Source organism: Coffea eugenioides, chromosome 2, assembly GCF_003713205.1.
Source record: "Coffea eugenioides isolate CCC68of chromosome 2, Ceug_1.0, whole genome shotgun sequence".
NCBI classification, from domain to species: Eukaryota; Viridiplantae; Streptophyta; class Magnoliopsida; order Gentianales; family Rubiaceae; genus Coffea; species Coffea eugenioides.
The window spans coordinates 11,565,520-11,577,672 of NC_040036.1; the positions used below are offsets into that span (position 1 = coordinate 11,565,520).

Here is a 12,153-nt window from a genome sequence, read left to right on the forward strand (position 1 = left end):
CTTTGAATTGTGAATTGAATAGTTCAGATTTCAGAACTGGTAACAAAAATTCCAAGAATGACTTTGACTGGGTCAAATGCTAAGTGGTAAATTGCCTACTGAACAATTTTTCGTGATGAGATAAAAGAGAGAGAATAATTGTGAACGCTACTAAGACAAAAATAGATGTGGCAATTTGGATTGAGATTCATTTATTCAGTTGTAGTATTGATTTTAAATGGTTGATCAAAGTAAAATTATTAAATTAAATGAATTTATATGAATTATCCACAAAAATCACATATATCCATTTACTTAAAAACCAAATTGGTTGCAAAACTTATTAGCTAACTGAAATCCCGAATTTGTTGACTAAAGCCGCACATCACAGCTAGCTTGAGTTGGCTTGTCCAAGGAATTAAATAACCGTTGAGAAGTGGTGCAAGCAGGAAAGGATGCTTCTATTATAATCATGGTCAATGAAGCTGAATTATGTGGAGCTTTTCTTGAATTGGGTCTAATTTCTGAAGGTTTTTCTGTATTAAATGCATTAAGAATTTGCCAAGAATAGAACTTTGAGGTTATGCATGAACTTGTGCCATTAGCCACTAGGTGTAGATCATGGATGCCTTCTCTGAGTGTTCAAGTCCTTATGAAGATGATTTCACAGCGCAGAGATGGTCCACCCACATATTCTCCTCTTTTATTAGCTAGTGGCATTGGCATGCCTTCACTAGAACATGCCTGAGTAATGGGCTGTCACTGTTCATACCTAAATTCTTAAATGAAAAATCTAAGTATTTTGTCCTCTTTCTCGTCCAAATACATCTAAAATTTACAAGTACATAAAAAAAGTATCTCCATATTACAAGAAATGGTAATACAAAAAAAAAGTAACCAAAATATTTAAATGGATTATAAATGGATAATCGATTTTTATTTAATCCATTTAGATTCATTTATTAAATGGATCTAAATGGATTGGATAAATTTCATCCACCATCCATTAAGTCAAAACCAATTATGAACCATTTATCCATATTGCTATCTCTAGACAAAAAGCAACACCTTCGGGCAGAAATTGGTGAGACTCGAACTCTTGGTGCCCCATTCTGCATTTTTAGCTATGAAAAATTTCTTCCTTACTCAAGAGTCAGGACAAAAAGAAAAAGATTTTTAAACAGCACCAGAGAGGATTGGATCAGTTGAGCATACAATAAATTTCCATCTCCAAGATGAACACTTGCAGAAACTTTCCAAACATTTTTCGTCACTTGGAGGTGCTAAATTGTCCCTTCCTATGCATCCCATTTATCTAACCAGCACCAATTGTGTTAATGAGACAAACATGAACATAAATTAACCGAAAATCAATCACAAGCATCTATGTACAATGTTCATATGATTCCCAATATTTGGAGTCATTCGACATATGAACACGGAAAAAAAAGGGCTTGTTTCAGGGAGGATATAGCCAAACTCTTAGATCATCTTTGACACTTAACAACTAAGCCATCAGGCATACCAAAAGATCTTAGCTATACTTAAAACATTGTGTTTATGATATTTGCCAGGTCTATATTTCTCGATATTTCTGTTTGGTGAAGGTAAAAGTATTGCAGGCTTATACAAGTCGTCTACTCCATGTTCTTGAAATACTAGAAATTGAGTGGATGATGTTAAAGGATTTTTATCAACAGCATAATTAATACCTAAACAGCACTTCTATCAAGAAGGTTTCAAAACGTCAAATTTGTGTCAGATGTATGGAAAGAGGAGACATAATTCATATTGAATAGAAACTGATATAGGGGACAAGGGCTTAATCTCGTACACAGAGAATGAGCTTTGTCTTCATTATATGGAATATAGGTCAATTTAGATCATGTAACTGGCTACTACCGTGAGTTGACAGTTTACTGTTATAATTTCTACTAGATCTTTTACATTTGCTTTCTTCAGTATGGTGCATCTTCCTCTGTAGAAAATGTGGAAGCTTGACTTTGCTTAGTTCCATCATTCCATCTTCGGAAACCAAAAGAAAGAACGTACGGATGCAACATGCGTTTGGTTTGCACCATTTGAAAGTAGACATTTCTTCTTCTTCGTTTCCTCCCACATAATATGCTTCTCCAGAGAAAACTTTCTGCACTCATTTCACATATTGATTACTTACCCCGAGTGCGAGGTGATTGACTTGTAAGTTGTGACCATGTAACCAAAGCTAATAACTGTACAAAATTGGAAGACTCTTTGAATTTCTCAATCTTATCTTCCTTCCACTGCTGTGATAGTTAGTTCATTGCCTGTATTTGAATCTTGACCATTCCATGATGGGTCAATTTTGAAGGGGGAAGTTTCTGTAACAAAACCAGGTTCTTTGGGTTGTGGCAACTCCACATTTTCGTTACTTAGCATGAAAACCACAGTACTCATAGCTGGTCTGTCTTCAGCTCGTTGCTGCACACACAAAAGCGCCACTTGGATACACCTTATGACTTCTTTTATTGAAAATGATCCATCCAGCATCTCATCAACCAGTTCAAGACACCTGTCTTCATTCCAAAGTTTCCATGTCTGAAACAAATTCAGTTCAATGAAACAATCATTAATTACAAATAAATTTGTTCTACTAATACGCAAATTTTCAGCTGAAGTAAGTATCAATTTTCTTTGTGCACTTACATGTCCTATCAGGTTATAGTCATGTCCTGGATCATAGAATCCCCAATTCTTTCTGCCACTTATTAGCTCCAACACTATAACACCAAAGCTGAATACGTCTGATTTTATGGAAAAATGACCACTCATTGCATACTCAGGAGACATGTAACCACTGCATCAGAGTACAGTGTTCAGCAACATCAGTGAAAAAACTGTATCAATCGAAGAGAAAGGTAAAGAAAAAGAATTGCCATTCCTAAATCTTTTTCCTCAGGTATGACAATTACTTACTATGTTCCGATTACTCTCCTAGTCTTTTCTTCTGTTTGCTCTCCTCCAAAAATTCTTGCAATGCCAAAGTCTGAAATTTTGGGGTTCATCTTGATATCAAGCAAAATGTTACTTGTTTTTAGATCTCTGTGGATAATTCTCAATCTGGAATCCTGGTGAAGATAAAGCAGCCCTCTTGCAACCCCCAAAACAATATCGAAGCGTGTATTCCATGGCAGTAGCTTTCTTTTCACTCGGTCTATAATTGCATATGCAATTAAATTTGTAGGTAAGCCAATTTAGTTTGCCGTGAAAGAGAGATAACTAATGGAGCTACAGGTATTGAGGGTTAGTGCTGGTACCGAATATAAAGTTGTCCAAGCTTTTGTTTGGCAGGTACTCGTACAGTAACATTTTTTCTTCTCCTTGAATGCAGCATCCAAGTAGCTTAACAAGATTACGATGCTGAAGATTTGCAATCAGTTTGACTTCATTCTTAAACTCTCTTAGGCCTTGCCCCGAATCCTGTGAAAGCCTTTTTACTGCTATTTCTGATCCGTTAGGTAGTTTACCCTGTGGCACCAACACAAGAAAAAACAACATATTACCTCTGAAGGATCTGATTTCCCTTTGTAAGCTAAAAACTAATCATCCATAGAAAAGTTGAATACCTTATAGACTGGACCAAAACCACCTTGTCCAATCTTATTGCCAAAAGCAAATTGGTCCGTAGCATCAACAATGGTTGCAAGACCGAATATAGGCAATTCGAGGTCTTCGTCTTGACTTTCTTCTTCATAATGGTTGTAAGAATTGTTGTCATGGGCTGAAAATATATATGTAATAGATGACGCAAGGTTAGTGTGATAAGGTTTTCCTAGTTTTCAAATAAAGAGATACTTTCAGTGGAATCATTAAAAAAATTCTGAATTTTAATTCTAGTGGCTAAAATCCATTAAGTGCTAACTCTCTTGACAAAAAAGCCAAATAGTGGTAGTCACAAAACCTTAGCTGAGAAATAGGTACTGTAGGGTAAGTATGAGATACCTATTGGCATAGAAACCGTATCCTCTTCTGCTCTTCTCTTAACTCTTTTCATCATTTGCCAGGCCATAGCCAAGAGAACCAGAAGAAAAGCTGTTGATATGGAGATTCCAATAGCTACTCTAATACGCTTTCTCCTTTTGTTTTCAGCAATTGAATCTGGCAGTTACATTATGTCTAAGATGAGAATCAAAATTTTGAGTAAAAGCTCAGTATGCAGTTATTGCAACAACCACCCTGGGATATGCCACTTGTAGTTTTGTATCTCCTCTGGGTATCAATAAGCTTCTTACCTACCCAAAAAAACCCTGTAATCTCGCTAGCAGAGTTGCCAAGGTGTTTACTGGCACTGATGCTTAAGTTTACCCAGTAAACCCTCTAAACAATTAAATGTGAACTAGAAGAAACAAAAAATTGCGAAGGATTCCTAACTGGACCTTCAATTTTTCTTTCGGTATTAAATCTGATCAGTTTTAGGTATGACACTAATGTCAGAACTTAAAGCATTTTAATCCGCACTAAAATAACCTAAGATGAAAAGTTAAATCTCTGGACATACTTCAATACACTGGAGGAGTGAAATACCTCGGAAATCAAATCATTATTTCTGGTTTAGCTACAAAAGTCACTGTAGATTGAGGCAGTGAGGATAAATAAAGAAGGTTTTTGAATTGCCCAAAATAGTCTTAAAACATGGAGTAGTCCAATGATCTAAACATGGTTTCCAATTTCTCATAGATGAAAGGAATGTCCATTGCAGTTCATTGGAGAATAACTGCATTATAAGATTTAAGGCAGAAGAAAGTTTTAGGTATTGTTTCAAACTGATTCCCAAGCCATTCAATCAAGATAACTTCAGAAGTAGACCTAATTCATCGTGAAACATCTCAGAAAACTTCTAGATTATTCACCTCACATGACATAGAACGGTAATGATCAACAACCTAGAAATGCTAGAGTCATCCTCATTGTTCTTCTTTGCAATCAACAAGTAGAGCTACTACAGTTACCAACTTGTCATAGCTTCAATTTTCACAAGAATTTGTCCTATGAGTTGAACTTTCCTCCTCTTGTCCCTAGGTTTTGCTATGCTGCATCGTATTAACCAAACAAATTTGATTGATTAACATAAATAAGATAGGTACAATGCAATTTTGTTGCTATTGTTTACCAATTTTAGGTTCCTTAGTGAAGCAGCATATAAGGCTAATGTACAAAAACTAAAGCACAATTTAGCAAGGCAAAAGTTCCACATCTTCAGCAAGATGGAAGTGCATTCCTAATTTCAGAAGTGGTGCAAGGGTAGAGAATGACGCAACAGAAAATAAGTGCATACCTAATTCGGCGCGTGCCATTCGTATGAAGAGTTCCTCTCCATCACTAGCAGAATCTCTCATGTCAATCAAATCATGGAGCCAAACCACACATTGGCTGCCATTGCCAAGAACATTGATTCTAGTATAGGCCATACAATCACATTTCTTCAGACACTCTGCTCTACATTCCTCGAGCCCAAAATTTGCCCACAGAACTGCATTATCTGGCAACTTAAGTGCATTATACTTCACAAAACCATCCCCATTGCTACAATTGAGATTGTACCTCCTCTTACAACCACCTAATGAATTAAACAATCTCCAATCTTGTAGTGAGTTTGGAACAAAACCGTTTAAACACCGGCAATTTGGATCATTGGTATAGCAACTTCCATACTGTCCACACATGCCATATTTATCACAGTAGATTCTGTTAAGCTCCACAATCATGTTCCAGTCTCGACTAGTATTTCGCCATGTGAGATACTGAATTGAACCCAGTGGTGTCACAACGGACCGAACTAAAGTAGAATCATCTAGAGTTTCATAAGCATAATAAACTTCATCAGATGTGGAAACAAAGATGGGCTTGAACACTGTATTATTCCTCAGTTCATTGCTACCGCTGAACCTATCACCATCAAAAGGACCCCACCTGTACTTCTTAGTCTCTCCCTGCCGGAGAATCAGCTGAGGAGTTTCAGGAGGATCCAAGCTAAATGTAAACTCACCATCTGAAGGGTCATCAAAATTTTTCCAAGATCTCATGATATTGCTGGTTCCAGTTTTTAGATTCCATCCAAGCTTCATTCCAGGCAACATCGTACCAGACATATGATCGAAGCTTTGCCATATATAATCTTTTCCATCTGCTTCATCCTGTTTTCTCACTACAAGGTTACCTGTATCTAGGAGTTGCAGCAATGGACTCTGGCCTGCCATTGTTCCATTCGTAATTGTAAACCAAACGAACTTGTTATAAAGAAATAGAGAACCATTTATACTCATCATTAGACCGCCAGATGAGTCGTTGATCGGATTGTCTCTATTGGCCACCCAAACCACTGTTAGGGGTAGGGGTTGGTTGTGGTACCATATGCCCAAATACTTTCTACCTGAATTGCCTGGACTGAAGAATCCCAGTGCAAAAATCTGGTTGGAGGAAACCAAGGTTTGGCCATCTGTAAGGTTCTGGTTAGGTGCTAAGATGTCTGCTGCAATGGATCTGTAGGAGGCCAGAAGTGTGAAAATGGCAAGGACCGAAAATATCAGAGAAAAGCCCATTCTTTCGAATTGGCAACGTAAAGGGACTTTCTATTTGCATTAACAAAATTTCATATGTGAAATTAATGTGATCAAAAGTAACAGCCAGCCAGAGAAATTTAGGTGCAATAAGAGTTTCCATGCTTGACTTCTAAGGCCTCACATGCTATTATTATAGTTTGACTTGTTCCAAATACTTGGTTTTGACTTCTGAGTCCTGTGTAGATCCTTGGCAATAGATTTGTAGCTTAACTTTCATTACAGGGCACCGTCAAATTGACCATAGTTGACTAGGCCTTCTTATCACCATTTCCTCATTACAGGGAACAAACTCAATTATCTGTCTAGTTAAGATTTCTGACTGATTAACCATGTCAGATTTTGCAACCGAACGCTTTATGCTTCTAGAAATCGAGGACCGACTGTTTGACCATAGACCTGTTCATGATGTTATATAGGAGTGTTTGGATACCAAAATTATCCCAAATAATATTTCGCTTACATCACAAACACATTTCCCAACCTATCTTTTTATATTTCCAACTACTTTTTATCTCACATACATCACATCACAAAAAGTGCTACAGTAATTATTCCAAATAATATTTCAAATAATACACTATAACAAAAGGTTCAGTCTTTATGAGTAGAAAATACTAGTAACTTTTGTTTGGATTGCTTCATATTTCCCCAATTTTATTTACTTACATCATCTTTACAATTTCCAATACACCTTTTTATCTTCCCAATATCTTTATATCTCACATACATCACATCACAAAAAGTGCTACAGTAAAAATATCCCAAATAATCCCAAATAACTTACAATCCAAACAGAAATACTGCACCAAAAAAATGAAGAAGAGAAAAGTCAGATCTGGCCAACAGGTTTTCTTTCAGTCTTTCATTTTCTTGATCGGTTGATTATTGATCTTTACAGTCATAGATAATAAGAAGAGACTTCAAATATGAAAATTAACCAGAAGAAATACTAGTATAAACACATTTTGATTTTAAAGAGTTATTTTTTGTTGGGGATTTTGGGTTTTTTTTTTTTTGTGGGTTGGGGGGATTGGCGTGGGGGGAGAATATCAAAGAATTAAGGAATAACTTCCAACTTTCACTTCCCCAGTACAATACAAGTCACTTTAATAAATGGGATGAGGTATGGTACACTAGAAACTAAGATGCTGGAGAGGTGCCTCATTTGTGATCATGTATCCAGATCTGTACAAAACTGGAGAATTTTTTTGTTTTTGAAGTGTTATCGTCCCTCTGCAGTTGTGAAAGTTATATGCTTTCCTGTGTGAAAATCTTGACCGCTAGATGAAGAATCAATCTGCATGGCAGATCTCTCTGAAACAAAACCGGGTTCTTTGGGTTGTGGCAACTCCACATTTTCATTACTTAGCATAAATACCACAGTACTCATTGTTGGTCTTTCTTCAGTTCGTTGCTGGACGCATAGAAGGGCCACTTGGATGCATCTTAAGACTTCATCCTTCGAAAATGATCCGTCCAATATGTCATCAACTAGTTCAATAGATCTTTTTTCATTCCAGAGTTTCCAGGTCTGAAACAGATTGAGTTCAATGGGTAAGAATGAGTAAATACAATTAGTTCGATAGGATGAATTTGAAGTATATAATTCTTTTCCATGCACTTACATGTCCTATCAGGTTATGGTCATGGTCTGGATCATAAAATCCCCAATTCTTCCTGCCACTTATAATCTCCAGCACTATGACTCCAAAGCTGAATACATCTGATTTTACAGAAAAATGACCACTCATTGCATATTCGGGGGACATGTAACCACTGCATCCAAATCCAGCATTTGTAAACGTTGATGACCAAACTGAATCACACCAAAAAGGCAGACAAAGAAATATGAGGTTCATTTTTTCTTGTGTGTTAGTATTACTTACTATGTACCAATAATTCTCCGAGTCTTTTCTTCAGTTATTTCTCCACCAAAAATTCTTGCAATGCCAAAGTCTGAGATTTTTGGGTTCATCTCTCTATCAAGTAAAATATTACTAGTTTTCAGATCTCTGTGGATAATTCTCAATCTGGAATCTTGGTGAAGATAAAGCAGCCCTCTTGCAATGCCCAAAACGATGTTGAAGCGTATACTCCATGGAAGTAGCTTTCTTTTTATCCGATCTGAAAGTTTTATGGAAATCAGTACGCAGGTTAGTTAATTTAGCTTAATAACTGAAAGGGTAGAATCATGAGGGCAACATGTAATGAGATCTGATGGGGTACCAAATATAAAGTTGTCCAAGCTTTTGTTTGCCAGGTACTCGTAGACCAACATTTTTTCATCGCCTTGAATGCAGCATCCGAGTAGCCTAACAAGGTTACGATGTTGAAGCTTTGCAATCAGTATAACTTCATTCTTAAACTCTCTTTGGCCTTGACCTGAATTCTGTGAAAGCCTCTTTACTGCTACTTCTAATCGATTAGGTAATTCGCCCTGTGTACAAGTACAGTAAAAACCAATTAATATCATGCTTAACGGTTGATTTTTCTTTTCTGCATTTGTCTTCTAATTACTAACTGAATGGAAGGAAAAATAAGCCATACCTTATATACAGGACCAAAACCACCCTGTCCAATCTTATTACCTAAGGCAAACTGATCTGTAGCAGCAGAAATCGTTGCTAGATCAAATATAGGTAATTCAAGGTCCTCGTCTTGACTTTCTTCCTCATAATGGGGGAATGACTTGCTCTCATGGGCTGCAATGGTACTTGGAGTTAAATGGAGGAATCTAGTATAATACCTATATTAGCTTTCTCAGCATCCAAATCCTTTCGATGAAAGCACTATAACTTGAATCTAGTCACTGTTCCAAGTACCAAACCATGTGACAAACCTCTGAAATTAATAGGAAAAGGAAAATTTGAAATACCTTTTGGCATTGATATGGTATCCTCCTCTCTTCTCCCCTTTGGTCTCAGCTTGTACCAAGCCAAGATAGCCAAGAGAAGCAGCGCAAAAGCTGATAACATCGTGATGGCAACAACTAATCTCATATGCTTTCTCCATTTGTTTTTAGCAATTGAATCTGGTAGTTAAAAATACAGCTGAGTAACTATGACAATCGAAATGTCTGCTACATATATAATTAGGCACATTATACTAAAGTTGTTTAGCAGAGTTGGGAAGAAGTTTGCTCTCTATGGTGGCTAGATGTATGCGGAGATTTTTTTTTAAGTCTTTGCAGCAAAAGAAACAAGAACTAGAAGAAACATAAGAGTTTCATTCTATCTTTGCAGTCCGCTCTTCAGAAGAACCAGAGCAATACAAACAAGTTGATCATGACATGTGGTAGAATGGCCCTTCACAAGGATTAGACATACAGCCATTATACCCTCCTGGAGGGAAGGGACGATAAAGTTTTCATTTAGTGGTTGCAGCATATTATCAAAGTAACTAATATAAGCTAACTAAGCAACATTAATTAGGTAGGAAGCCTCTCATGCAGCTTGTTTAAAGATCCACATCAGATGACAGAATTTGAAGTGAAGATCAACAACCTCGAAGGTCTATAGACTAGTTGTGCTTCTTTGTAGTGAGGAAGTACGGTTGATACTCGTTCATTAGATCAATTTTCGAAAGATTTCTCTTCAGAAAATCATTGAGTTGAATGCACTCCCTTTATGCTAGAGTTTTCATTTCAGAGAATCCAATTAAGCTAACAAAGTTGATGCATATAAATGGACAGTCGCATGATATAATTGCTCCAGTTAGTCACTAATTTCATCTTTACTGTGCGAAGCACGGGATGTTCATCATGAAGAGAAACTGAAACAAACTTCTCGAACACAAGAATTCTACATCCTCTACAAAATATTAGTGCATTCCTGATGTCAAAACTAATACGAGCAAGACATTACCATACTCTAATATGACATTCCAGACAGCAGAATACAAGCGCTTACCTATTTCAGCACGTGCCATGCGTATATACAGTTCTTCGCCTTCTTCAGGGAAATCTCTGAGGTCAATTAAGTCACCGAACCAAACTACACACTGGCTGCCATTACCTAGAGGGTTGATTCGGGTGTAGGCCATACAATCACATTTTCTCAGACACTCCGCTGCACATTCTTCAGGGGTAAGATTAGGCCACACAACCACGTTATCTGGCAACTTCAGTCCATCATACTTCACAAAACCATCTCTGTTACTACAATTCAGATCAAATTTCCTCTTGCAACCATCTGAATAATCATATAATCTCCAATCTTGTGGCGAGCGCGGAGCAAACCCTTCTAAACACCTGCACGGAGGATCATCCGCATAGCAATTTCCATTTCCTCGACACATTCCATATCGATCACAATAGAGCCTATTTACCTCTACAGTCAGGCTCCAGTCTTTACTACCATTTCGCCATGTGAGATACTGAATTCCACCAAGTGGTGTCACAACGGACCGCATTAAAATAGAATTATCCAGTGCTTCAAAAGTATAATAAATTTCATCAGCAGTAGAAACAAATATAGGCTTGAAGACTGTGTTGTTCCTCAATCGGTTGCCACCACTAAACCTATCACCATCAAAAGGCCCCCACCTGTAATCCTTATTTGATCCGCTACGCAGTAAAAGCTGAGGTGTTTCAGGCGTTTCCAAGCTGAATGTAAACTCTCCATCAGAAGGGTCATCAGGACTTTTCCAGGATCTCATGTAGTTGCTGGTACGAGTTTTCAACTTCAATCCAAGTTTCATTCCAGGCAACATAGTATCAGACATATGATCAAAGCTCTGCCAAATGTAATCGCTTGCATTAGTATTATCCTGTTTTCTGACTACAAGATTACCTGTACCTAGAAGCTGCAGAATTGGACTCTGGCCCGTCATTGTTTCATTCATAGACCATACAACAGCCATGGAGCTGTTGTAAAGCAATAAAGCACCATCAGACCTCATCGTTAGATGGCCTAATGAATCGCTGAGAGGATTATCTCTGTTTGCTACCCAAGCCACTGTGGTGGTAGGGACGTTATGATACAATATGGCCAAATATCTTTTACCAGACTTTCCTGGAGTAAAGAATCCCAGCTCAAAAATCTGGTTGGAGGACACCAAGATTTGGCCATCGGTGAGGTTCTGATTTGGTGTTAAGGTGTCTATTGCAATGGAGGAGTAGGAAGCAAGAAATGTCAATATGAGAAGAACTGAAAGGGAAAACAGCCGAGGAAAGTCCATTCTTTCAAATTAGCAAGCTAAAGGGGCCTCTCAATATACTTTAAACAATCCATTATGCAATGAACTGGTAGAGGAGTTTTTGAAAATTGATTTTGAAAGGTCTGTGCTAGAGGAAGTAGTTCCAATAATAGGTCACCGTCTTTGACTTACAAGGTCTCGTGGGACGAATATATTTTGGACTGCTTTGTTTGCATTATGTATCAAAATGGGAATCAGAAACTTCATTATAGGTTTGTATTCAAGTCATTTCTCCTACTTGGTTTTGTTTAGGGCTGAGCTAGTTTTTGCCAAGAGAATAGATTAATTCATTTAAGAGTAAATTATATATACAGTATTCACTATTATAGTTGGATGGATGACACATGAACAAATTTTTCATTTCACGGGAAAAAAATAA

The 12,153-nt window shown here is 37.3% G+C and overlaps 2 protein-coding genes across 2 annotated transcripts; both read right to left on the reverse strand.

The window, feature by feature from the left end:
- Positions 1-1,770: 1,770 nt before the first annotated feature.
- LOC113756440 (G-type lectin S-receptor-like serine/threonine-protein kinase At4g27290) lies at positions 1,771-6,557 on the reverse strand. Its single transcript, XM_027300129.1, has 7 exons — positions 5,294-6,557; positions 3,961-4,116; positions 3,585-3,739; positions 3,276-3,486; positions 2,935-3,172; positions 2,665-2,815; positions 1,771-2,556 (listed from the first exon to the last, which is right to left on the reverse strand). Exons 1-7 carry the CDS (start codon positions 6,555-6,557, stop codon positions 2,248-2,250), a joined length of 2,484 nt encoding a protein of 827 aa, XP_027155930.1. The 3' UTR covers positions 1,771-2,247.
- A 1,051-nt stretch (positions 6,558-7,608) lies between these two features.
- LOC113763957 (G-type lectin S-receptor-like serine/threonine-protein kinase At4g27290) lies at positions 7,609-11,806 on the reverse strand. The gene is made up of 7 exons (XM_027307959.1): positions 10,487-11,806; positions 9,454-9,609; positions 9,126-9,280; positions 8,805-9,015; positions 8,465-8,702; positions 8,204-8,354; positions 7,609-8,109 (listed from the first exon to the last, which is right to left on the reverse strand). Exons 1-7 carry the CDS (start codon positions 11,754-11,756, stop codon positions 7,801-7,803), a joined length of 2,490 nt encoding a protein of 829 aa, XP_027163760.1. The 5' UTR covers positions 11,757-11,806; the 3' UTR covers positions 7,609-7,800.
- Positions 11,807-12,153: the final 347 nt, after the last annotated feature.

Bases quoted from the DNA above. Each gene is read 5' to 3' on its own strand.
- LOC113763957 (XM_027307959.1), bottom strand. From the start codon at position 11,756: ATGGACTTTCCTCGGCTGTTTTCCCTTTCAGTTCTTCTCATATTGACA. The intron at 9,610-10,486 runs GTAAGCGCTTGT...TTTAACTACCAG, and splicing joins CATGGCACGTGCTGAAATAG to ATTCAATTGCTAAAAACAAA. The intron at 8,703-8,804 runs GTACCCCATCAG...TAAAACTTTCAG, and splicing joins CTTGGACAACTTTATATTTG to ATCGGATAAAAAGAAAGCTA.
- LOC113756440 (XM_027300129.1), bottom strand. From the start codon at position 6,557: ATGGGCTTTTCTCTGATATTTTCGGTCCTTGCCATTTTCACACTTCTG. The intron at 3,740-3,960 runs GTATCTCATACT...ATATATTTTCAG, and splicing joins TACGGTTTCTATGCCAATAG to CCCATGACAACAATTCTTAC. The intron at 2,557-2,664 runs GTAAGTGCACAA...AATTTGTTTCAG, and splicing joins ACTATAACCTGATAGGACAT to ACATGGAAACTTTGGAATGA.